General features: G+C 39.5%; 1 protein-coding gene across 2 annotated transcripts in view; it reads right to left on the bottom strand.

The window, feature by feature from the left end:
- HSPBAP1 (HSPB1 associated protein 1) overlaps positions 1 to 25,529 on the bottom strand; it is a 35,591-nt gene that overhangs the window by 5,182 nt on the left and 4,880 nt on the right. Inside the window, exons 2-5 of one of the 2 annotated variants that reach the window (XM_035572147.2) lie at positions 18,821 to 19,006; positions 13,044 to 13,228; positions 9,123 to 9,259; positions 6,015 to 6,186 (exon numbers count right to left, since the gene is read on the bottom strand). In XM_035572147.2, coding sequence (XP_035428040.1) covers positions 6,015 to 6,186; positions 9,123 to 9,259; positions 13,044 to 13,228; positions 18,821 to 19,006 — 680 coding nt within the window. The remainder of the gene's footprint in view (positions 1 to 6,014; positions 6,187 to 9,122; positions 9,260 to 13,043; positions 13,229 to 18,820; positions 19,007 to 25,529) is intronic. The other variant, XM_050711682.1, reaches the window with a different exon arrangement.

The raw sequence follows: 25,529 nt of genomic DNA, 5'->3' as shown, positions 1-25,529 counted from the left end.
AACGGTGACTGTAGCACTAGTCCTGCAAATGCTTATAGCCCAGTTTTCGGCTACAGGCAGAAATGCTCTCCACAGGTTTTCAATATAAGGGAGGGAAAAAGTATAGTCTATGTAAAGGTCAAAAGCATTTGGAAATTGTATTTTAATCCAGTACAGCGTAGAAAACAGAAAGAAGGAACTGAGAGAAAGGGGACAAACAACTGTGCCACCGATGGCACAGTCCAAGCCTCCTGTTAAACAAATGAAATGCATTGCTTAATTAGACATGTGGTTGCAAACATCAAAAGCAATTAGCTATGATTGAATTTACTACCAATGGCTCACACTGCTTAGTGTGATATCTAGTTATCTGGAACGCTTTCTCAGCTTTGAGATGTCCCCTCTACCAAGGCAGGATTTAGCTACAGAGCTGAACATCAAGCAGTCACGCTACCAAACAAGACACTAAAAAGTCAGAACTGAAAGGGAGAACAGTAGAAAATACAGTTTTGCAGGTGTGGGTGTGCACATAGGCAGATGCAAAAACAAACACTGCACATCCATTGGTATGGAGCTCAGGATTCACAAATGTCAGCATCTTGCAGATAAGATTGTGGGGGAATGGTATTTAACAAATATCACTGATCAGTTCTTACATCTAAAAGTGTATTAAACCCTACACAGACTGAAGCAAAAGCATAGTTCTATTCAGAGCAAGTTTCAGAGTAGTGCTTTCATTGTGCAAACATACACTTTCAATCAAAAGCATGGCTGCATTAGCTGCAATGGGACTGTGTTAGCAAGTGTTTGCTCACGTTTTGTCAACAGAATCATGCAAAAAACAAAGACCCCTCTTAATAGGGGATCTTGCACTACACCCATTGTTTAAGAATCTCAGTGCCATCCAAATGACAAGGTATAACGCTGAAGCCTGGAAAATATTGTTATATGTTAGAAGGTGGCATAGCGTCTAGAGTAAGTACCTGTTTCCCACAACTGGGTCCTTACTGAAAAACTCCCCTGGGAAGAGCGTTTGTAAAATGCTGGAGAAGTGGAAGACAACATGATAGAACGGGGTATGGTGCAGAGACTACGCAGCAAGGGAATAAAAACGGGAGACGAAATAAGGGAAGTGTATAAATCTTTCAGTAAGAGGGCTTACCTGGAAAAACCAAGATGGAAATCAAGAGTGGAAGCTGCTAGCTTAGCATGACTTAGGTGCAATGTGGAGACAGCTGCTTTGGAAAGATCAGGTATGGCTAGGAGGAAAATACAAGCCCCCCAGCTAGTCCAGTCTTTTCAAACCAAAGAGGAGGAAGTAGCTCTGCGAAATTAATCAGACTTCACTTGCCAGCAAGGTAAGGGTAACTGTGAAGTTGTGCATTTCTGCAGCTGGCACTATTTGCTGATGTGATTTTATAGAGAAACTACAGAGCTGTGACTGTAAGAGGCAAAACAGATACCATAAAGCTACTTGCTCTCCATCTTATTTTTTTAGTAAGCTTATGCTTGTTAAGATAAAGATTTATGGCAGCAAGAAAATTGAAATTATCAAAATGCAAAAGGGCTAAAATTTGAAGCAAGATGGAGAAACGGAAAAAAGGAATTAAAACCAAAAAACAAAGCTGGCAAGGGAGCAGCTGAACTAGCAAAGACAAAACAATAAGCCAGCAGAGAGAAGTAGAGTGGGATTCTTCTAGCTTTGCAAGCTAGGTGGAAAAAACAACTATCCATTCCACAACAAAACCAAGCAGACTTTTCTATTTATGAATATAGGGCACAATTTAACTATATTTGAAACTACATTCAGATAGGAAATGTGAAAATAAAACACTGGGGGGGGGAAAAAAATGCAGCAAACATTTCACAGGGGAAAATGCAAGGTGCAAAAGCAGGTCAGAATTGTTCCAAGCTATGAAATAATTTGGTGTTAGCCTGTTTTCTACAGAGTGTATCTAGCTTCATGGGTTGGGAAGATACCAATCTAAACAGCAACCAATCAGGTAATGCTAATATTTAGCCTAGTGATAGACAAATATAGCAGATGAAGTCAAAGTAGGACAGAAATCTCAAAAGATAAAAATGAAATTCTATACTCTAAGAGGAGGGGGGAAAAAAGAGAACAGTTGGGAGAGTAAGTGGAGCAATGCTGAAGACTTGTACAGCACAGAGAACAGAACAGGTTTAAATTCTCATTGGATGTGATTAACTTGATACAGTGCAAAGGTAGGGCAAAGGTGGAATTGCTTCAAAAAAGAGCGTACCCTGAAGTGAAATATTATACCTAGAAATTCCTGCTCATTAAAAAAGATATTTGCGTAAATGCCCAAGAAAAAGGAGCACCAAAGAATGCATGTGTGATGGGAGGAAAAGGAGAGAAACGAAACAAACTCCAGAGCCACTTGCAAACCCAGCAGTGGAACATAAACACCACAAAACGCATAACCAGCCCTGCTCTCCTCTCTCTGCAAACCTCACGCTGAGGTTTGGCAGCAGCAGCAGTGAGGATGACTCCTCAGAAGTGCTGCCACCCTGTGCCCTGTCCCAGCCTGTGCTGGGAGGGGTGTCCTTACCCTGCCTCCTCCTTCTCTGCTGCTCTGGTGTCTTTCCACCTGCTGAAACATAGAGTCCAGGGCTGCTGGTGGCAGAAATGCAGGTTCTGCCCTGGGGAGAAGCACAGTGTGCAGACAGGGAATGGGGCTGTCACCACACCGTGTTGGTAAGGAGCTGGGTGAGGGACTGGGAGACGCTTATTAGGGAACCAGTGGGAGAGCAGAGTCTGGAACTGGCAGCTGTGGTAACTGTAGCTGTGGATACTGACTGGGACTGAGATGTTTCTGTAGCCTTTCAGAAGGCAGGCAAGCAAATGCAAGGGCAGCAAGGTTCTGTCACTGTGAACTTCTGCTCAGGTAATAGCAAAACAATTTATTTTTCTTCTGATGTTTTTAAGTGTGGACAAATGCGCCCTTCTCAACCTCAAAGTGCCTCTCAGACTAGCTCAGCTAGGCCTTTCCTCATACCTTCGGTGTCTAGAGCTGATGGCAGCTAATCTTTTTACTGTTAGCTAATCTTTTTACTGTTATTTTTACTGTTACTTTTTACAATTAGGTTAGTGAGCAGAAAGGAAGCAAGAAGTTGCTGAGACGGGGGGCAAAGGAGAGAATGATCACTGACTTTAAAAAACTGAGATGCCTTACAAATACACACTGTTTTCAGGTAGGATTCATCTCTGTTTTTTAATTATCAAAAAGTTAAGCCTCTATGTGCATAGGCTCCTTTTATAGCCTGTGCAGAAGTACAAGATGGGATGAATGCTCTGGCAGGACCCTAACTGTATACGACAGGGAGGATGAATCACCTTGTGGAGGTGCCAGGCTCTTCTCACCAATGACAGACAGGACATCTGTCCAGGACAGGGTTTAAGCTGAGGGTACTGGCTCTTCCCCTAATTCTCTTAGCACTTTTCCCAGAGGGCTGAGGAAAAGTAAAGGGTGGAGGATAATAGAACAGACATGTTTTGCTCCATTTGCAGTCTTTTAATTAGTATCTGCATAGTTGTGACAACAATTAAGGTATTACTAAAAATATTGTAGAATTTATGAGCAAATAAAACAGAAGACAAATGCTTTGGGTGAAAACTTGCTAGTTCAGTGAGTGCAAATCCATCAGCAGTTAACCTCCTGCTCCATGATTCCCACTCAGCCTTGCCACAATTACAGAGAGGACCAGGTCCATATGTTTACAAGGAGCCTCTACATTTGTGTGACACAACTTGAGCTTGTAAATTCTCAAAAATTTAGTTACCTAATATTATAATTTGTATTGAGGACATTAATGTGTAACCAGAAGTTGCATTAAAACCCCTGTGGAAATTCATCCCACAGCCAATGGTCAAGTAGAGAACGTACCCTTATAAAACCTGAAGTAACAGCTGATTACTCAAATTCACAAGAGATTCACCTCTGAGGTACACAGTGAAAGTAGTGAAAAGACACGAAGAATGCAAATGAAGTGCACGTTATACATTGGTACAATGTTATGCGAAGGAATGCTGCTTTAAAGCCTTAAAGGTGTGTAGAAAAATGGCTTGTAGCGAAAAATGACCAGAAGGTGGCATTAGACACATTAAGTTTTTGATATTCAAAGCTGCAATCACCTTACATGCAGTTGCTCTCTTGAATACCTAAGAACACCTTTGTCTTTATTTTTCATCCCTGCATTGTTACAATATCTAATCCAAAATGTTCTGCATACCCTCTGGGAAGGAGATGCTATGAACTACCACAAAATAAAGCTGGCTGCAAATTCTGAAGCAATTGTGTGTGTTCTGTGTGAAAGCGACTGCTAAGCTTGTATCAAGATTGTTATTATTTAGGGATCCTCTTGCTCCTTAACAAAGGAGTTCTAGGTCATTCCTTCCTCTCTGTCAAACAGCAGCAGTCCCCAGCCAGATGCCCCATAAGCTTCTGCGTGAGATCACAGCATCACCCAAAAGGCACTGATAAAATGGGTGAAGGCAATACCGCACTGTTCCATCACTACCTACGTTACTTTCTCCCCCCAAATCCAAACAGCATCTCCTTCATGGAAATGCAGGGGACGTGTATTACTGAGCTGGCTCAAGATCTTTATTCCTAGCAAGATTAATTTGTAATTGCTTTAAGCCTAATTAAAATTAAGATCATATTAAAGGTTCACTACCACACTTGATCATTCCAAAGGAGATTATAAATTGAAATAGCGTTGGGGATCATGGATAATGCAATGCTGAATGGACGTGGCATTTTTACCAATAGTAAAAATGTGTTCTTGGTGCTTTGTATTATTGAACAGTGTTACCTTACAAAGTGCAGGTGGCAAAACTAACCATTTTGCTTCGGGAGCATGACTAGGAGTAAATGTAGTGCATCCAATGCAACTTGATCACAGACTCCCCTCCATTTGCAACTGTACCAGCAGAAGAACACACTGATCCCAGTCGACAGACAGGATCCTCTTGCTGGAAACTACTATCCTGCTCCAGTCTGACACCTCCCCAGCTCACAGGAGCGTTCCTCACTATGCATCACCAAAATTAGCTGGATTAACAAAAATCTGTTCTTTGAACAGTTGAAGACAGCTGGGTTTGTCAGCTATGGGTGAGGGAACACAAAGTCGCTGGGCTGGTGGATCAGAAGAGGTGACAACATCTGGCAGGAGGATGGTGAAAAGATGCTAAAAGCAGCAACTCTACCACCTTACACAGCCAGAGCAATGCACACTACAAAACTCCTTTGGAATAGCCTGACACTTTGAGATGCAGAGGAGTGCTTTACAAGGACATGTACTGCTAAACAAATGAAAAAGGGTAATTCACTCTAAATACAGTCCATGTTGATTGAATAAAAGAGGACGCTATCTACAACAAGAGACTAGGAATTAAGAGTCCTGAGTCCTATTCTCATACTGCTATACTACCATGACTATAAGCCAGGCACTTGTAACTGAATTTTCTCAGTAAAATGGGGTTAGTAATATCCTCACATCCTTGTAAAGCACCATGAAACCTCTGGGTGGTACGTGCTTTAAAGGCAAGTATCATCATTATAATGCTCTGCTACTAAAGCAACAAGTTAGGCCAGTGCTCCCTGGTGAAAGTTACTCTTTGCTATCAACATCTGAGTTCCTTTGCTGGCTCTACATCCTCATTAATCAAATACACTTTTACACAACATACTGTTTTCAGAGTAGACAGGTTAGAGTACTGTTGAAGAAAGTTTAAAAACAACTTGGAGGTGATTGCAAGAACTGTTATTGGGTAGTCTATCGAACTAACTCTCCAAACGTTTGTGTGTTTTGCACAAAAAATCTAGTAAAATAGCTGGAAGTGAAGAAACTTTCCATGCTGAGAGATCTACCTTATTAAACCTGAGTGCAGAACATTGGGGAAGGAAAATACCACAGTCAATTTGTTAAAACTTCCTAGCCTTTAGTTAGCCAGTTAAATAAATTACTAGCATCTTTCAAGTAACATAAAGCTCATATAGGAATGGTACCTGGCCTGGACTGAGTGTAACCACGTGGGCTGTTGTGTTCCTAAACTCAGGAAAGCGTTTCAGATCAGGCTTGGCAACGTTGACTTTGCTGAATACGCTGGATTCCTCATAAGGAATCCTGGTGGGATAAAGGAAACTGGTGTCACCAGGTGGGAAGAGGTGCCATCTCTTCCTGAAAATAGAAAGAAGATAAAAATGTATTCAGTGCGTGTCAGTTACAGCAAAGAACTAAAGGCAGTAGCAAGGTTTTCAGTAAAACATAGATCTGCCTCGCTGTGTGAATCTCCTACGCAGTGAGAACATAGGCAGTGCTTGCTTACAGGCTGTCTACTAGAAGTGTTTTTAAAATATTCCACTTTTTAATTTTTCAACTGAGAAGATTTACAGTTTCTCACCGATTATTTTTAAAAGGCAGATAAAATGATTTTTTTTAAAAAGAAAGCTCTCCCATCTGGTTCCTCCTTCCTCCTTTCTACAAAGCAACGTGTGGCATTTACAGATGCTCAGAGAGCATTAGAATTTGTTCTACAAACCAGGGAAAATAATTTCATTAGAGACAGCATACGTTCATTCACTGAATGAATAGCTGCTGTACCCACGTTTGTTTTAAAAGGAGAGTGTTTTTGTTTACAATGGCAACAGTAAAGGCGTATGGATGTGTTCTTCAGTTTCCTATCACCTTGCTTGGTACTTACGTTGGCTCCAAACCCCTCATTCTTAGTAAAACTCAGCTAGTGTCTCTATTTCACTTACATAGACCAGATCACAGACAGAAAAAAGAATAGGCCAGAAGTGGTGGTGCCAGTTTTATGGGTACTATAAATTAAATGTCTTAGCAGGTACATATGTTATTTAGAAACTGAAAATTTATAGGGTAGTGCTTCAGGTAATGGAAATAACCAGAAAGGAATATACAAAGGGAAAATTTGTTACATTTAAGAAGTGCCAGACAATCAGCACAACAGTAACCCCTGCACTAAGCAATTGAAAAATAAAGGCAGTAACTTTGCAGCACATTTGGACAATTTGTGCAGCTCTGCTTTATTTCTGATTCTTGCTAGATCTTTCCTTTTTGTCCCTTTTTGTGGTACTTGCTTTTTGCATAGTGCACTTGGTTGTCAGTTCTAAGTCACCGATCTGAAAATGGGAGAAAGGCACCCAAATGGCACAGGAACAGAAGAGACAGGAATAGCAGGGTAGCCAGAACTGCAGAGATAGGCACAGATGGAAGTGCCATAGGTCGCTGACGTTTCTTGGTAATTACCAAAACTACTGCTGGGTGCAAGCACACAAAAAATAGTTCACCTGGAACCTGAGCCCTACTGGAATTTGACTTTGCCCTCCAAGCTAGACCTCCAAAGAGGCATCAAATAACTAGGTTGGGAGGCTCGTGGGTTAATCCTGCAGGCTCATGACAAAGCAGTATCATGAAGCAACAAATTAGGAAGCCCAAGGGATGCAAGGAGGAAATTCAAGATAGCAACAAAGGGCTAAGGAGTGGTCCCTGGCTTTCCTGCAAAGGCAAATCTATTTAAGTTCAGCATAAGCTTATTTTCTGTTACAAAGCCTGTTTTGTTTGTGAGTCTCAAAAGGGAATCTTTCTGCTCTGAAGAAGCACAGGATGCACAAGCTTGTATAGGTTTGTGGTCTATTTATAGGCTTTGCTCTGAAGAGGAAAACAACTTTGTCTTTTCAGGCCATGCAAAGGCTTTAGGATTCTTCTTTCCCCGAGAGGAACAAAGATTTTGTTCTACCAGAGCAGGAGGGAGTGTCTTGGGAAGGCAGGCAAAATTGCAATGTAATGCTGGAACTCTGGCTGGAGTTCAACACCTAAAGGTAGGGATCAAAAAGGAATGGCAGGTACCAGGTCTAGATTACTATACTTAATTAGCACACCCAATATTTAGGTGGATCCTTAGAAGATATTTAGGCATGAAAATCTCACGGTTTTCATTGAGATTTCTAGCTCCTAAATACATTTAAGAGTCTGGACTTCAATGCCTCATGCTTACTGAGGAGATACAGTCTATGGGAGTGGTTGCAGCAAGAAGTGCAGTTCTGAGGGGGGCTTCCAGGGTGTCTGCTGCACAGTCACCCAAGATGTGAAGGCTGTTTACAAAGGTTGAATGAAAACCAGCCTGAGAGCAAAACAGAATTACCCTTCTTATAGATAGGATGATGACACATTAACTTGCCTCAGGCCTTAAAGCCAGTCAACCTGTGCCAATGCCCAGAAAAGAAGCCTGCCTGCCTGCCTGCCTCCCCATCCTGCAAATTAATCGCAAGATGATCATGATTTAACTGTTTTATAAAATGTGTCAGAGTAATTAATCACATCAAAATTCTACTGGCAAGTTACTCCTTCCACCATGTACTATCAAACCTAAAAAATGCACGCAACTTGTTTTGTTACTCTAGCGTTACTCTAGTAATCATAGATTGAAAAAAAAAATGAGGCCAATATGCAAGGAAAGCAGGAAAAAAAACATGGAATAAAAAAGACAGTGGTAAGCAGGAAAAGAAAGAGCAACAAAGCCACATGTCCCCCAAATGAGTTTGGAGCCTTAAATGTTCCTTTTAACTTTGCTCACAGCTGGCTGCTCCCATCCTGATAGTCCCCCTTTAAATTAATTGTAGCAGGCTATTAGAAGCTCTTGCACAGAGAATGGCATAAAGGCTAAAGTAGCTTACTTCCATTTTGTTTCCAGGCTTTTTATTTTTAACTCTTTATCTCCTAATTCCAACTTCCTGAATTCATAAAGATTAAAATGTTAGATGGAAGATTAAATGGAATTAATGGAAGATTAAAATGTTTAATATTGGACCACATAACACCCAGACCAGGAATGATCTCCATCTAACTGAAGAAAATAAAATTACATCTTATATATACATCTTATAAATAAAATTACATCTTACCTGCACGCTCCAGTCAAACTCCAACCCCCTAAATTCTGCCTATAAAACAGTTCTGATGCTCTTCAATCATTCAGAGCTCAAAAAATTAAAATTTTCAGGATCTATAATTAATATTCAAGAGTACAAAACTAACTTTATAGCACAATGTAACTTTCCTCCATATTTGCTGTATGTGTAAGTATTTGTTACCTTCCTTGTACTTGCAACACTAAATTGCAGCCATAGGAGTCCAAATGGCAGGGAGTGTTTGCTCCTTCAGAACCAATCCACAGTGTACTCTCTTTTCCACTTCTTCCAGGAAAACCAAAGTCAGACCACCTTATATCCTACAGCAATAAAAATGTTATTTATGTAAGCTGTTACACTGATTCAAATCTTCAAATCCAATGCTCAGTTCTGAGTCTCCTGTGTTCTGCCTCCACCTCTCAGTTCCTCTGCCTACTTCAGTTGCTACTCCTCGGTAGGGGTTCCTGCATGCACAACCTTTGCACCTTCCTTCAAAATTCTCCTCTCTAGGAGCACTTCTTCTGCTGATTTTCTTCTTTTTCTCACTACACAGCCTCCCAGATCTGTCTCCATTTCTCATCCCAGCCTTCCGTATTGCAAGGTACCTGTTTGTTCTATAGGACTGCCCAACTACTTCGTGGCCACACATGGCTTCTTTTCCTGCTTTTCAAACCTTTTTTTTTTTTTTTTTTTTTGCCATTCTCTACTCTTAACCATCCACCCAAACTCAGAATTTATGTTTGAAAAATTCTGATATGTGGCATTTAAAAAAAATAAAGGAAGAAAGGAAGAAAAAATTCCCATCCCCTTTTAAATCCAATTTGATAATCCGCATGGCACACTTGCTGTCTGTCTCTCTGCTCCTGTCTCAACTTTCTTCATGTATTCTGGAAACACAGACTTCACCCCATCTCTGACCCAGTGGTATGCTGTTTTTTTCAAGTTATCATTTTAGAAGACACATTCTTCTCCTGCCTTTGTAGCTGTGGAGGCAGTGAATGTAAAACAATTCAATTATATGGGGAGAAAAGGCAGAACAGGCATGCGTCTATTGTGAATATGATTCCAGAGCTTCCTAGTACATTGATTCCCTGACCAGGTTTTGCAGGGTGACTCCATATAGCTTGGATAAAGCTTTCCCTTCTTTCTCTCACCCTGCAACCTGCAGGGCCTGATCGCTGGAAAACATTTGAGGTATGCCAGCCAGATACACTGGTGCCTTTTGGCTGGAGCCCCAGACTGAGCTTTAGGAAACAAGAGATTCAGTTCCTGGCTTCCTGATGGTCTCAAGTAAATCACTTCATCTCTGAGCTTTATTTTTTCCATCTTGAAAAGGAAGGTTATGAATGATATTTGCTCTGTTTAGTAAAGCACTTTAAGGTTCATTCACCTCATCTACCTTTAGGAATCTAATCTAAGTTTGGTTCCTGCTCTTGTCAAAGCACTCTCAGCCACCCCTTGGAGAAGTTTCTCTTTTTCCACCATCTATAAACAGAAAATAGGAGTCTAGCCTCCTAACTTAAGTATGTAAGCTAGCTGCTTGCAGACAGGTGGATGACCATCACTTTTTAAGGTCTATGAATGAGGAAAACTACAGCTACATATTATTATAAGGGTAACTTCACCATGACTCTGTATTAGTCTCATTTTATGACTCAAAATGAGTGTCAGCATTCCCCAAAATTAGGTGTTGCTAAAGATTTTAAATTTCAGAGGTATTGATTTTAAAGATATCATTTGAAAAAAAATGCATGTCTAATATAAACATTTGTCAAAAGCAGCAAAAATCAAAGAGTTGCTCCTATAGATTTCAGCAGCCATAAAATTTAAAATCCAATACAACCATTTCAGTGATAAAGTTAAGCGTAATACCATCTCTACACTTTAATCTCACACCTAAATAGTTTTTGTATTTTGTTACAATTTAAGTGGAAAGAAAGCACACATAATCAATATTAGATTTAAAAGAACTTTTTGAAAATGCTTCAACTGTAGTAAATAGTTGAAATGATTATGGGTAAGACAGTTTTTAACCGATGAACTGAAAAGGAACTGGTAGGATTTCTGAAATCTTGTCACAGTGGGCTCCTTTCCTACAATAAAAAGCCACAGCAAGAAGAAACGCTCTAAAAGGTGTTCCAACCATAACAGATGGCACATTACTTGTGAATTATATTTATTTCATTTGCTGCTTATAATGAAGTTAATTTGTACCCGTATGTCACTTTAAAAGGTCTCATTTCTATTTAAACTTCATGCATATATCTTGCTTCTGATTTATATCTCAAATTCTGTAATGAAATATCAACTGAACAAAAAATGTAAGATGCTAGATACTGCTCATAGATTAGAATAATGGAATCATTACCTTAGCCCACACAACTGTAAATGATAAACAGTGCAATCTAAATTTCAAACAACTTCTAAATGGCCCTATTAATCACTATAAATAACAGTGCAGTTGGCCTTCTTTTCCCCTTCAAGTCACCTTACGTAAATCTAAATAAAATCTAAAATGAAAAAAGGGGTTATCTTCAAATTCACACAAGAGTGGAAGAGAATTTCTACAAAGAATTCTTTTGGCTGGTATAAATTGTGTAGCAGTGTTTCAAAATCCATGAATCTGGAACTGACTGATGCATTTCACTCCCATGCCTGTAAAATCAGCAGATGACATACACCATATTTGCTTGCATAACACCATCGATTTTTTTCCTTCCCAGATTCTGCTTAAAAAAAATCCATGGCATAACCATTACGTGTGCCTATTCTAAAATTACAGTACAATCTGTTGCTTATTACAGGTCAGGTGATGAGGTTGTGGCGTGATACCTGCACAGATATGTAATTCCTGGAGCCTCAATTTTGTACTTGAATGGGGGCAAGGGGAAGAAGGAGGTAGGAAAATGGTTCTTTCCTTTGAGTGTGCTTTTATTGACCGAATGAAGCAGCAGGCTATTCAGGTCTTCTGAGCTGCTATTATCCTCGTGGTCTTGTGCCACAAAACAGAGGAAAATGCTGTCTGTTGAGGCAGAAAGAGAAGGCCAAGGAAGGACCACAGACAGATGAAGTCACTCAAATCTGGGGGACCCTGAAACACGCCTGGAGCTCCAAAATGAGTTTGAAGAACAATACCCAGTGTGTTCAGTGTGCTCCAGGAGGGAGGGGAAAAGGAAAGGCAAAGTGGTCCCTGTGCCCAAACCTTGCTGCCCAACCACAGAACAAAGGAAAAGGAGACAGTCTGAAAAAAGACAGTACTGAAAAATACTGATTTGCTGGTATAAAAGAATAAAAAATATATATTAGGAGCATGGGAAACACTTTCTGAGAAAATAATTAATTTGAAGGGGCTTATCAGTTTGGGCTCCCTGTCATCCCAATGATACAGTGTTTGCAGAGAATTATGATTCCATCTTCACATTTGAAAGTGTAGAAATTAATAAGGCTTCATTTACTATTCTTTCTTCATCTCTTTTGATAAAATACAACTTTGTATAGCTATCCTTAATTTTTCCCTCTTACAATTTGCAAGGAGTAGTAGCTGGAATGTAGATGAACCAATATACCCACAGGAAAAATGAAAGAAAATACTCCAGTTAGGTGTCCTAAGGAAACTACCCCAGATTATGTGCTTCCATGGACAGGTTACTTCATTTCTTTTTACTGCCTATATGGACAATCAAGGTATAATAATCCTGCAGACTCAGAATTCACAACATGCCAGGCCCGCCTGTCATCTCATCACCCTTTTCCTTCCTCGCTTCCATGCATTCAGCAGAGGTGCAGGAAAGATGTTCGGCAGCAGCGGTCGCACATGTGATTATGGCTCCCCGAGCCTGCTCTCAAAGTCCTCCCTCCAGTCACAGAATGATGTACGGCTAAATGGGGAGTGCTGCCAAGCTGGCAGTTGTTTTTGTTACATACGGCGTTGTTTTTAGGCATATAAGGAGACCCAGAAATTTGGCCGGCTGCCATATGGCACTAGCCTGAGAACCAATAGCTTTCATTTCAAATTTTTTTAAAAAATGGGCAAAGGGGATCGCAGAAGCTACACTAGATAATTTGCAATGATTAAGCTAGTAAGAGATAATATGAATGCTTTACCTGGAAAATTTCTGCCTTGTCTTCGAATATCCTGGCAATGTACTTGTAGTCAGCATAAGCCCAATATTTGGAGTACTCGAAACAACTGAATGGTCCAGAGAGACAAGAAGGTTGTCCGCTGCTCCAAGCCAAAAACTCTTCAAGTGTAGCTTTCACATAGCTACACCTGGTTTCAAACTGGGGAACTAGAGCAACAAAAGAAAAGCCAAATACTACATGAGCACTGAGTACATAACCAGTAAAAACAGTGTAAATGCAACATGAAATACAAAGTGGGACTAGGTGGACTGACTCCGGTCAGTGAAATGGTTCTCATCACTAACTCATGATTAGTGTCTAAGATTATTGCTTTTTCATTAAGGTTTAAGTGAAAGGCTGTTACCATGAACTTGCTGTGAGGTAAAAGCACACCAACAGTTACTGCTGCTCACGTGCAAGGCACCGTTAAACATGGTAACTCACTAATACACTCAAGTCCCATAAGCAACTTACGACTCCGTCTTTTGCACGGTCTCTCTTCTTAAATGTGAGCTGCAAATGTACACACAAGTATTTGTGTACCCTTTATTTTGTCTCCATGGATTTCTGTAGATGGACATGTTCATCTTTCCCTTTCCCACTTAAAGCATGACTAAATCAGAGCAGCAATGCATAGGAAGCAAAGTATGGAGCCACACACATCCATGATCCATTTAAAATACGTATGTCCCTATTTTTCATTTGGGACTGAAAAAAGCATATTGAGGTGCTTCTTGCCAGACCAAAAAAAAAAAAAGTTTACCAGCAGTATTTTGCTTCCATTGTGCTTTGGTCATGCTGACTGATAAAACCTTTCAGGTCACTTGGCAGGCCTACAAGATAGCCCACACCACAGCAGGCTTTCCTTCTGGTTATCAGAGATCTTCATTTCACACAGCTGCTAATTGTGTCAGCTTCAAAGAGACTTATCCAACTTTAAAAAAATAATAAAATTACTGTACTGTAGTCACTACTGAGGAAAAAATTACTGCAGCCTGCATGAATGACAATGATGGAGCTGCAATTTAACCTTGTGTAACTTGCACAGAGCTGTTCAAAAAGGGGATCCTTTCACTGTTGCGCAGCAGCAGCAGCTCTTCGTTCTTTACCGCTCTCATTTTCTTAACACAGCCATTCCCATACAGTCTCATACATTGTTCTTATTCCCCTTGGGTGGAAAAACCGTTTTTGCAAACCTTTATCACCATCATTTTGTCATTCTACATTGTAGTATCCTAGGTAGCAGTTTTCCTTCCCCTCACTATCAAATTCATTAACTAAAAAATGCCAGATAAGCCCCAATATTCAGCAATATGTAACCTGGGTCTCTGCACTGTAAGGGCTCCCTAACCTAAGAACTGCATGCAAGACATATACATCACCTGCAATAACCAAAAATACCCTTTATCTGATTCCCTCTCCGTGTTGCGGTTCAATGCTCTCTCCTGTCATTAATGCAATGCGTATCATTTTACTAAAAGATGGTCTGATGGAAAAATTAGATAAAAGATACAAGCACTATTGAAGTTGGCTCAATATCTACATTATTTTGATGAGAAAAAAGAGTGCTCGAGACACTGACTATTTTCCTAGATAACTCAGGAGGCAAGTATTTTAAAGGCAAGAAATATGCTCTTTCTAGCTCACAAAGTATTACACTGAGCTTTATTTCAAAAAATCCAGCTATGAATGGCAATACTATCTTCAAGGATACAGTCTCTTCAGGGCAATGTTCTTGGTTTAATTTATAGCTAGTTCAGTGCCAAGATGTGTGTGCTTAGGGAAAAATAAATAGCAATAAAAAAAAACAACAGTATTTGGGCAATCTAGACAGATTATTTATATGGATTTGTAGACTGCAACTAAGGTGAAAACAGTAGCAAAGGGCAGCTGAACGCAAAAACATTATTAACCAGTTTGCTAATACTTAATGACTAAAAGCTGAAGATGTTTTGTAATTAATAAATTGTAGTTTAAGCCACAGAAGTCTAAAACAAGCTACCAATGCTGTCTGATGACATGACATCTGGAGGCATGACAGCCTTCTCGCCCACCTAATGCCACAGATTGAAAACAGAAGGAGGGATGGAGTGCTTTTTGCACAACAGCAGCTCCTCCTTAGTTAAGGTCTAGTCCTGTCAGATGTCAAGTTCTTTTCTACTCAGGGGGAGTATTTGCAATATATACTAAGGAAAATAAAAAGGGATAATAGCCTTAGAAGATATCCTAAAATGCAAGTACAAATGGAAGTGAAATGTCTCCTCCATTTCTTTAAATGTAAAAGAAAACCAAATATGTATTCAGAACTGCTGGGGAATTAAAATTATTTATATAATCCAAGCAAGGAGTAACAATTTAACATTATAACAAAGCACAGGTAAACTCATAAACCAAAAAATTGACCATCCACATCCAACTCCAGGACTAATCCAACTCTCAGCTTTATGTGACATTTATTCAGCCTACGGTGTTTGTACCACACTCTCAGCTTTCTATTCAGCAGTGGGGTCTATAGCCACCCTCGCAGTCCCCTCTATATTAAATCTCAGAGGCTTGAATTCTTCCACTGTCTTTACTGGTAAAACCTCTTGGGCAGATGTCCAAGTTGCAGCCCTTTTCTAGTGTATCTGACAGAATCAGCTCCACTACAGCATCTCCGAGAACAAATTCCTCCCAAGATCTCATGACACACAGCTGATCAGCATGACAACCTCTTGCCCTCTCCAGATTCTTCACAGTAAACTCTTTGTTTATTCATTTTAATACACAACCGGATAAATGATCAAAAGGAGAAGTCTGTATAAAAAAGTATTTTTTGAGTCAGCTTTCTTCTTCCTTTGTACATGCTGGTATGCTCCAGGTGGCCATCAGATAGATAGGTTACACTGCTGCATTTTCTCTGCCAGAAACTCAACTTCAGTAGCTGCTGCCCACCCTTTAACCCACCTCAGAAAAATAAATCTTCTAGCATGGCTGGAAGTAGATAGGTACAGATTTCCTGATTAATTGCACCTTCATTGCTCTTGTAATGAATGTTGGTACTCTCTAGAGGTATCTTATCTCTGTCAATTTTTAATCCTCTGATTGCATTTTTTCCTTTAACAGACACATTCTGTTTAACTTGTGTAGTAAGACAAAATACTACCAAACACATACACTTAGGCATGTACAAATAATTCACACAAACAATACTGCTAACTCCCATGTTTCATCTGCCAAATGTACTTTCCAGATCTGAATGCCTCAGGAAGTTCCAAACTAGCAAGAAAAGCAAATACAAAATCCAAGAAACTCCCACTGAGTTGTCCCATCAGCAGTTCTCACTTTTTTATATTAAGGAATCTTTAGTTTGGGAATCTCCCCACAAGCTGCAGATGTGGTACCAAAGAAAGATGACAAGTTGTCATAGCAAGAGGTTTCAAATGGTTTAGGATTTTCCAGTTGAACCCAGTAGCTTAAATAATCTCAGAAACTCTGAAGCAGTCATTTCAGAGTGACATGAAAATACACTGACAAGAGGAATTTCCTTCCTGCACATCTCCAACTCAGTGCCACACTAGTCTAGTCTTCAGGCAATCCAATGTTAACATTGGATGAGTATTCAGAGAGGCCAATACTATTTCAGTTGTATTCTCCTGTTGCTTTCTCTAACCACACTGCTGCTTCCATTTCATCAGGGAAAGTTAGCGTAAGCAATGATAAGAAAGAGAGGCCCTCATTGAAAAACTGTGAAGCACACAAGAGTGAGATCAACTATTTTCCAAATGACAGTGGCACATGAAATGTATTACATTATTTCAGACTCTGGGATGGCTTGGCTAATGGCTTCACTAATATATCCTTACAATGCAAATCTTTTATAGCAACACAAGTCTCATGCAGTTACAATATAACCCCTGACAGCTCTAACCATCTTCCTGAAGACACTTCTAGCTCACATTAGCATATAATGGAGGTTCCTGGAGACAAACTGATTGCTGCCTGGAGATTGATGTCTTTAGGAAAAAGTAAAATACAGATAGATGCAACTTCAAGATGCAAATTCCAGTTTAAGCCCACTCCATATCCCTAGTGACTACAAGTCATTATTAAGAGGTAAGTCTTATCTACTTAACTGGCAGCATCAATCCATCACTTATCCACATAACACTCCATGAGTCCCGTCTGAAGTTTCCCAGTTGGAATACCCATTTGGCTCTCAAAAATGCCTACTAATTTAATGGAGGCTAGGACCCAAACTATCCTTTTACCTGTGCTGGCAAGCCGTGCATATTAGAACTGAGGTACATTATCAAGGTGTCAAGGAAAATGTCATATATATACAACCTCTACCTTCTTCCCTGTGGGCAAGAGAGTGCCTTTCATGTGTTGTGCAAGAACTGCCTGATGCTACACTGAAGTATAGTGGCACTGCTGTGGAGACTTGTACCAACATATTAATTCTACAAGACAGTTATCACATCTGTAGGAAGCAGACATACGACACCTGCTTTACCAGGGATGACAAAAGGATCATTAATCCAAGCTGGTAATATGTTTTGAAATCCTAAAATGCCAAGCATTCCCCCTCTAACACTTCCTTCTGTTTCATCACCTCTCTTGCAACAAATTGAACATGAAATAATATTGTCATGATGCTGTGAAGAAAGCAAATTTCACACAGTGTGGTAAGTGATATAACATGATGTAATCCTACCACTTCCATAGGAACTGTCAGAGCCTCTTCTGGAGTCTCTATGCAGACCCTACACTCCAAGAAAGAGGTGGTCCAACTGCTGAAGGTTAGAAGAGTACATAAATAACAGCCAGACGGGGTCTAGAAGAACTTGACTTACACTAAGCATTTTTTTTTAAAGCTGTAGTTGACTGGTCTAGAGAAAAAGAAGAGATTGAAAGGAGAGAAGATATTTTAGGCAAAAGGGAGAAGCACATGGCAAACTGTATTTTGGTATGTAGTTGGGAGGGCAGAGGGTATGCAGAACATATTCAGAAGATATTCATATATATGAATAAACCAATAAATAACCTCTAAAGTCACTAGTAGATTGCCATTTTGATGCACACACGTCTTGTATCTTCCCACTCTGGTCTGAAACTCTGTCCATAGATACATCTTGGCTAGCATTGTGTAGCTACAGATGGCTGTTGTAGTATTTAAAATCAACTGCAAAACGTGCCTTTTTTCCATCATGTGTTCCTAGATCTCTGAGTCAATCTGGAAGGTTAGAGGTGAAATTATTCTACTGGCCATCAGGTGATTTTATTAATAGTTTATACTTTACAGCGTCTTACATCACAGGTTCTTAAAGGTTTTTTAAAAAAAGAAAAACCCTACCAGAGTCTTATGAAGCCTCTGGGAGGAAGGTGAGAATTATCTCAATTCTACAGGTGAAAAAAGAGGATAGACTGGTTAATCAGCTAATTTTTTAACATGCTAAAGTTTGTGGATGTAGAAGCTGAGTCTGTCTGATCATTTGAATCATGTAAAAGACGAGGACCAACCACATACCCTACAAAGCAAGGAAAGGAAACTGAGACTCTTGATTCTTATATATTAGTTTTACCTACCAAACTTACTACTACAAATAAGCAGTTAAGAAAGGAGAGTTCCACCGTTGGCCAAATCTACTGTCCTAAAAACAAAGACTATGATGAAAGTAAGACATTAGAGACTGAACAACGATAACAGAGAGACAGAGAACTGTGCAACCTAAAAAAAAAGAGTTGTGAAGTATATCACCAGTCCATCTCAGTCTCACCTAAATCCATTGTCTTCGATCCTATTCTAAACTCTATTGTCTTTCCATCCAACACTGCAGAAAGGTATTTCACATTCCAGTGCAGGGCTGGCCAGTTGCCAACCATATTACAGAAGACTGCAGGTTGCTGTAGAGACATCACAATTTCCTTGGCTGTCTCAGGAGTAAATGGTTTGACATCTTCACCTGTGTAAAGAAAAAAAAAGAGCAGTGAAGAAATGACATGATACATGAAGTGCTATCTATAATCTCCCACAGGAGGGGAAATATTAAGAACTAATACTTCATCTGTTTATAGTTGATTTTTTCATGTATCACACTTGTAAAAAATTTTATGTAACACTTCTAGCACCAATACTGGAAGAACATTCCTACACTAAATTACAGTTTAAAACAGTGATTAGCACGTAAAATGTAAAATAAATAAATAAATAAATAGGCATACACTTAGAATTTTAACTTGTAATTGGGCAGTAAAGCACTGTAGCCAAATGCTTTAGAATTAGGCTATCAATAAAAAAAATTATGAATAATGTCCAGAGTTTAGAGAACATACATTTTTCTAGTAACAGTCTTTCTGTAGAGAATTCTTTCCACAAAATGTAGAGCGTTGTCAGAGATGGCAAACCAGGTTCCTATGCATTTAATTTAAACCAAGAAATTGCAGCGCAACCAAAAGCAGCAGGTATTTTTAAAGTTTTAATATTTCATCTACAGAATTTCAGAAAATTGTGTCAATCCAAGAACTATGCTAATTCAATATTTCAATTTAGTCCTTTGCTGCTCAGAGAGTTATATGGCCCGCTGAAACTGTCAAGCTGAAATGCAGGCAACTTGAATAAACTCAGCACTTTTAGAACAACTTTTCTTTAGGGACATATTGAGAAGGAAAACCTGTTTAAAAAAAACCAAAACAGTTCCATAGAGCTGAAGCAGTGGACTACAAATGTGGATCATAAAAAAAATCCATTCGTTATTGTAACCTCTACTGAAGTTAACTCCTGCGGAATCTGTATCCATATTATGTCTAACACTTAACATACTGATTAAATATGCCGGGTTCCCCATGACTTGTTTAGAACAAACAAACCTATTCACTCACACTATTTAGGGGTCAAAGTATGGTCTAGCATGCACAATGGGCTAAACAAATACAGGACAAGAAAATTCCCCTTAACACCCGGTGCCCCTGCTCCCCTTAGTGTGTGCAGGTGGGAGGACAGGTGTGGAGGACCAGCAAGCCCCACAGCCAGCAGCCTAGAGGGCTTCTCCAACACGGGAAGAAGCACCGGGAGCAAGGGTTGCTGAGGAAGGTTCCTTGGGATTGTTTCTAATATCACTAAATGTAGGAATGCTGAGGTGTGAATGGCAGGACCAACAGGATCCCGCACATGCCTTTCACGCCTGGTGACAGGCAACTCCAGCTTAAAGCTTTAAAACCAAAGACCTCTGATATTTTATCTCCACAGAACATAAAATTAAAAAAACAGCTTCCAGTTCTCCAGGCAGATGAGAGGAGGGAGTTTGGGGTTTAGGTTGTTTTCCACATTCCCTCTCAGCCGCGGAGCAGCGCTTGACAGGATGGTGTTGCTGCGAAAGAGCCGTCTATGACACTCGGCCTTCAGTCTCGCACTCCAGCAACTCACGCAGCCAGGACATAAGGAGGCCACACAGGGACCGTATGCTGTACCATATGGCCCTCAGCACCCACAGAAAGAGCCTCTGGGGGTTTTGCAGTGATAGGTGAGCACACCTGGAGGCAGCTCGTCCAGCGACGGCAGAGCCACCACGAGCAGGCACAACTGCACGTGCCACTGAGGCCACAGGGAGCTGGTGCCAGGCAGGGCAAGAGGACAAAGCTCGGTGTGTTTTTCTTCATAGTGATATTGCTCAAAGACTGAACGTGAGGCTCAGTCCAGACCTGAGCACTCCCAGAGGGATTTATATAACTTCCTCCTTCAACCGGTGCAACTGTAATATTGCACACAGCCGGCGTTCAGAATACGGAAGCTGGCTGGCCTTGCGTATCTTTTAGCTTGTTAAAATGAAATTATTCCTGGTTAGGCTAAGTTTATCACCACATGGCTGTCCTTTCCACTGCTCAATTGCTTTTGTTTTAAGGGCTGTACATTTAATTATTTTAAAGGACCTAAATCCACAGAAATATTTTTGGAGGATTTTCTAAAGCTAAGTTTTACTGCAAAACTTTGGGTTCATCCTGTAACTTCAGTCAGTAGTTGGGATGTTCTCTATAAAAGCAGAAATTTTACTGGGAGAGACAGGAAGGCTCACTAAAGCCAACTCAACTGTTGATTCTGTGTGGCTTACTGATGTGATTTCCACGTGCATATTGTGCTTTTGAAAGGTGTGGTTTTAACCACAGTGAATATTCAGTGGGGAGCTCACAGCTCAAGCTATTGGGAGAGTTTGCATAAGTGCCAAATAAAAAAACACAACACAATTTAACTAAATAGCCTCTACACTACTGAACATTAGCCGGAGGTTTTTGTCGTGTCTCCACACTTGATTCAGTTCTGAACCTATTTCCCTATAAAATTTAGAAACAATGAAAGAGGGCAGTCTGTCTCAGACTGATGTTAATCATTCCTATCCTCAAATGGTATTAAAATCATTGTTAAATGAGTGTTTATCTTTTCCTGATATAGATAAAATAATTGCATACAACACATACACTGCTGATATAATCAGCAGTGGAGTTTGAGACATTTTAGACAATTTAAAGCATTAGATAAATGAACATTACCTTTTTGGAAAAGACAAATGGGAATTCTTGCCAATTTTGTGAAAAGAATCTTTGAGCGTCTTGATTCAGTTTTATGTATTCCTTGGTGAGAACTACAGCCAGTTAAACATAATTCATTCCCCATAATATTTGTCACGCATATCTAAATGGCTGTGATTGAAAAGGCACACAATAAAAGGTAACTATCATGTACTGCATCAAATAGATATTTTGGTAATTTGGAGATCTCCGCTGATGATTCACACAGATTTCTGACAGAACTATATACTATATGACCGATAAAAGATAAGGGAGATATCTGAAGACAGATAACTCTTGGAAGAGATATTAGCAGAAAAAAAAGGCAATCTAAAATAACGTTTTCCTTAGTTATTGTTACCATAGCTTCATGAAGACCTCACAAGCTGGACTCTTCCTTCTCAGTATTTCCTCATCTGAAATTGATGGTAATTGCTCCTAGGCAAAACCTGAGATTTTATAGCATTTACAAGGGCACAGAGTTTGGACACTGGTGTGTATAAGTAAAATGTGTATAAATAAAAGGTGTAGCAAAGAAACAAAAAGTCCTTGGCATATCCCGGGCGTTAGAGATCAAACTCCTGAGGGAAATCAGGTAGCAGGAGAGGACAGAAATGCATATTCCTTTTGAAAAGAAAAAAACTCTGTTGGAGTCTTCATTTTCTCATTTGTACTCTGATCCAAGAGAGAAAATGAATACTATTAAATTAGTTCTTTCCATCAGGCTCAAGAAATGACGTGGCTTCACAGTACAAAAGGAAACAGGAATAATTTGTCTCATGTTTTGACTTCATACAAGGCATGTATAGAATCCAACCAGGAACTGAAAAACTGACCAAGTTTTAATTCAAATTTTGTAACTGTGACAACCTAAATAATTGGTGAAAAAACCTAGGTGTTCTTTAGAAAGGCAACAGTGTGAAATAGAGATCTTCCAATTAAAAAAACAAAGCTCTCCAGTCATCTTTACATGAAGTGTTGCCAAAAACGAAGACTTGGCCAGATGTCAGCACTGAGGGCAGGTAAAAGAATAGGGATGAATTTGCTAAGTACTCTCCAGTAGACCTTGTGCTTCTAAAAGAAAAAAATAATTTTTTGTTTCCGATTAACAATTTTTCAGAGTAACCGAATGGGGTTTGGGAATAAAGAGTTTAGCTCAGCAGGCAGTCTGAAGAAAAGTGACTTGATCAAAGTTGTTCAGAAGTTAAATGTACTGTCATTAAGAAGCTAAATGTACTCTCATTCATTTAAAATAATTTAGCAAATTACAGGAGTTCATTAGTGAGTGGTAGTTGGCTTCTGCCAAAACACCCTGCTGCTTAAATATGAGGTTTAATTGAGAGGTATTAAAATTATTTTCTAAAAGAGGGAGTACAAGGAAATCCCAATAACATATTTGGAAGAAGCACTGTCAATTTGTTTTTCTTGCAAATCCGTAATACTTTATCAACCTTCTTTTTTTTTTTTTTAAAGAAGTATAATGTATAAGAAGATAAAAGAAATAATTGGCATCGAATAGGCTAATATAGAGCAGTCAAGCCACTCAAAAAATCAGCTAACCTCCATAATCTTAAATATCCACAGCCAGGAGTGGGGAGGAAGGAACAGGGGATGGTGAAATTCCCCGAACCAAAAAGAAGCGACTTGGTTTGGAGGTCAGACTTAATGATTTCTCAGTACATTAACTCTGTAAATTAAAATAATAATAATAATAATTAAATAATCTGCATGTGATTACAAGGTTACGCACTATAATCAGCCTACTCTGGGCAAACAGAATGCATCTATTTATATCCAGGTAGTTTTCAGGACACAGTGCATGAACATCTAGGTATGTCCTCCTGACCACTTATTGCTGTTACTATTATTTTTGACTCTGGGTACGGCACCACTGCAGATACAGCATAGCCTACGGGCATCTAAACTAGATTTGCATAGATATTTTGGCTACTGGAGGATAGTTAGCTGTTACATGGAGCCTCTCAGGACAGACCTGTTAAACGCGCTTCTACACTGGTAAAACTGGCACCTAAAGCTTCTTCCAGCAGCCTGAAATAATAAGCACGCCCTTCCTTGCCCTCAGTGTCTGCTACTGTTGACAGAGGAGAAAAAATAAAAGAATCAGTCTGTCCTTCCCAGGAAAATTTTGGGACCAAAAGGCAAGTGGTGTGCGCACACACTTTGCAGTCCTGCTGCAGCATCTCACAGTTAGAGTAAGCCTGAGTGACCCAAGACATGAAGATTAAGAGCATGGGCTATGCCCTCAAACCTCAAACTGTCCTTACAATAAAAAAATAAGGAAATAGCTATCAGACTTCTTAGGGGGTGGAGTAAGAGGCAGAACACTCAATATAACACTGGGAGGGACCTCGCACCCCAAGATCATGCATAAATTTATGGAACTCCTTCCAAAATCCCCAAGGGCTCTTCTTAGAAAGCTAGTCCAGAACTCCTCGCCAGCTTCTGCCCTTTGCTTGTCCTGCTGCCATCCTGTACCGCACTTCCAGAAAGCAGTTGTATCTGTCTTCAGCTAAAAAAATGAATGTCGAGCTATTAGCACTTCTGGTCTCTTCTAGTAGAAAAAATGCCTTCCTTTCCCAAATTGTCCTTGTAAATCCTGCCTGCATCTCCTGGCATTTCAAATTTTCCCTTCTCCTTCCTATCTCCAAAACCAGGAAAACTGGGATATGTACAATTGAGACAAGTGATATTAAATGTATTTCCAATGAACTTTGTATACGCCCTACTGGCAGAATTGCTGAAAGCACAGTGAAACATGAGACTGCAGCACTTGTCAGATAAATTGAATTTCATTTTCTTTTGAAGGAAAAGACTATGGTCTTTGAACAAAGCCTTCCATCAGGATATAAAAGAGTTTATCCAACAGGGAAGCCTTCTTTCTTAAGCTAGGCTGCTACAATTCCACCCTTCTGTCTGTTTGGCATGTAAATTACGCTCACCTGCTGCTGGGGAAATGTACTAGCAAACCCATTCCTTCCCAATACCTCACCAGCACTCATATACATTTTTCACAACCTTCCTAATACATGGGAAATTTAATACAAAACTGAATATAACGTTTTGATTGAAAGTAAAGGAATTGGCACATCAGAGAACTAGCATCTATATTTCTAAGAAAAAAACCTAATTTGTTCATGTTGTAAATAAACTGTATTTCTATTTCTTATTCCTTGTTAGTAGTAAATATATATGCATGACTATATAATTGATGAACGCCCTGCACAAAATTCAGTCACAAACTGTAACCATCTAGGACTTTATCGTTGTCCTATGCTGCCAACTCGATTGACATGAACTTCAAAGCGACAGCAACAAAAGACTCTAAATCTAAAATACACCATTTTTCCATAAGCTATTGTAGTAAATAGTAATAGTCAACAGTATTCTAAAAATATGTTTTTCCCATAAGCTACTGTAGTAAATAGTCAATGACACAAATGAGCCTTTTGAATTTGACCTACAAAGGGGTGATGACGGAGTTATACATGGCTTTGTTCATTATTATAATACACTGGATACATATTTTGATTAATGCTCAAGTTGAGTTTTTTAGAGTTATAACTGTCAAAGTGAAATTATACTTTAAAAGAATAAAAGTAACATTTTTGAATCGCATAAATTATTAAATTGAAAGAAACTGCAAAGACTCACCATGTGAACCTCCAGAAAAGTTTCTCAAGTGCACAATTACTAATGTGCACAATCAGAGTATTAGATTCTGGTATTGCCATTATTATAGTAACACTAAGCAAAAACCATGTCTGTTCTTACATCTGTTTACATTATTTCTTTCAGCAAGCAGAAGTCAGCTTAACTTTTAAGTTGCTATTTACCTTCATGAATGTCCTCATGCAGCAACACACTGACAATGTACTTGTTGCCAGCAATGAAGGGGAAATTGGTCTG

Source organism: Cygnus atratus, chromosome 6 (assembly GCF_013377495.2).
Source record: "Cygnus atratus isolate AKBS03 ecotype Queensland, Australia chromosome 6, CAtr_DNAZoo_HiC_assembly, whole genome shotgun sequence".
NCBI lineage: Eukaryota > Metazoa > Chordata > Aves > Anseriformes > Anatidae > Cygnus > Cygnus atratus.
This window is presented reverse-complemented; position numbering and strand designations above follow the sequence as displayed.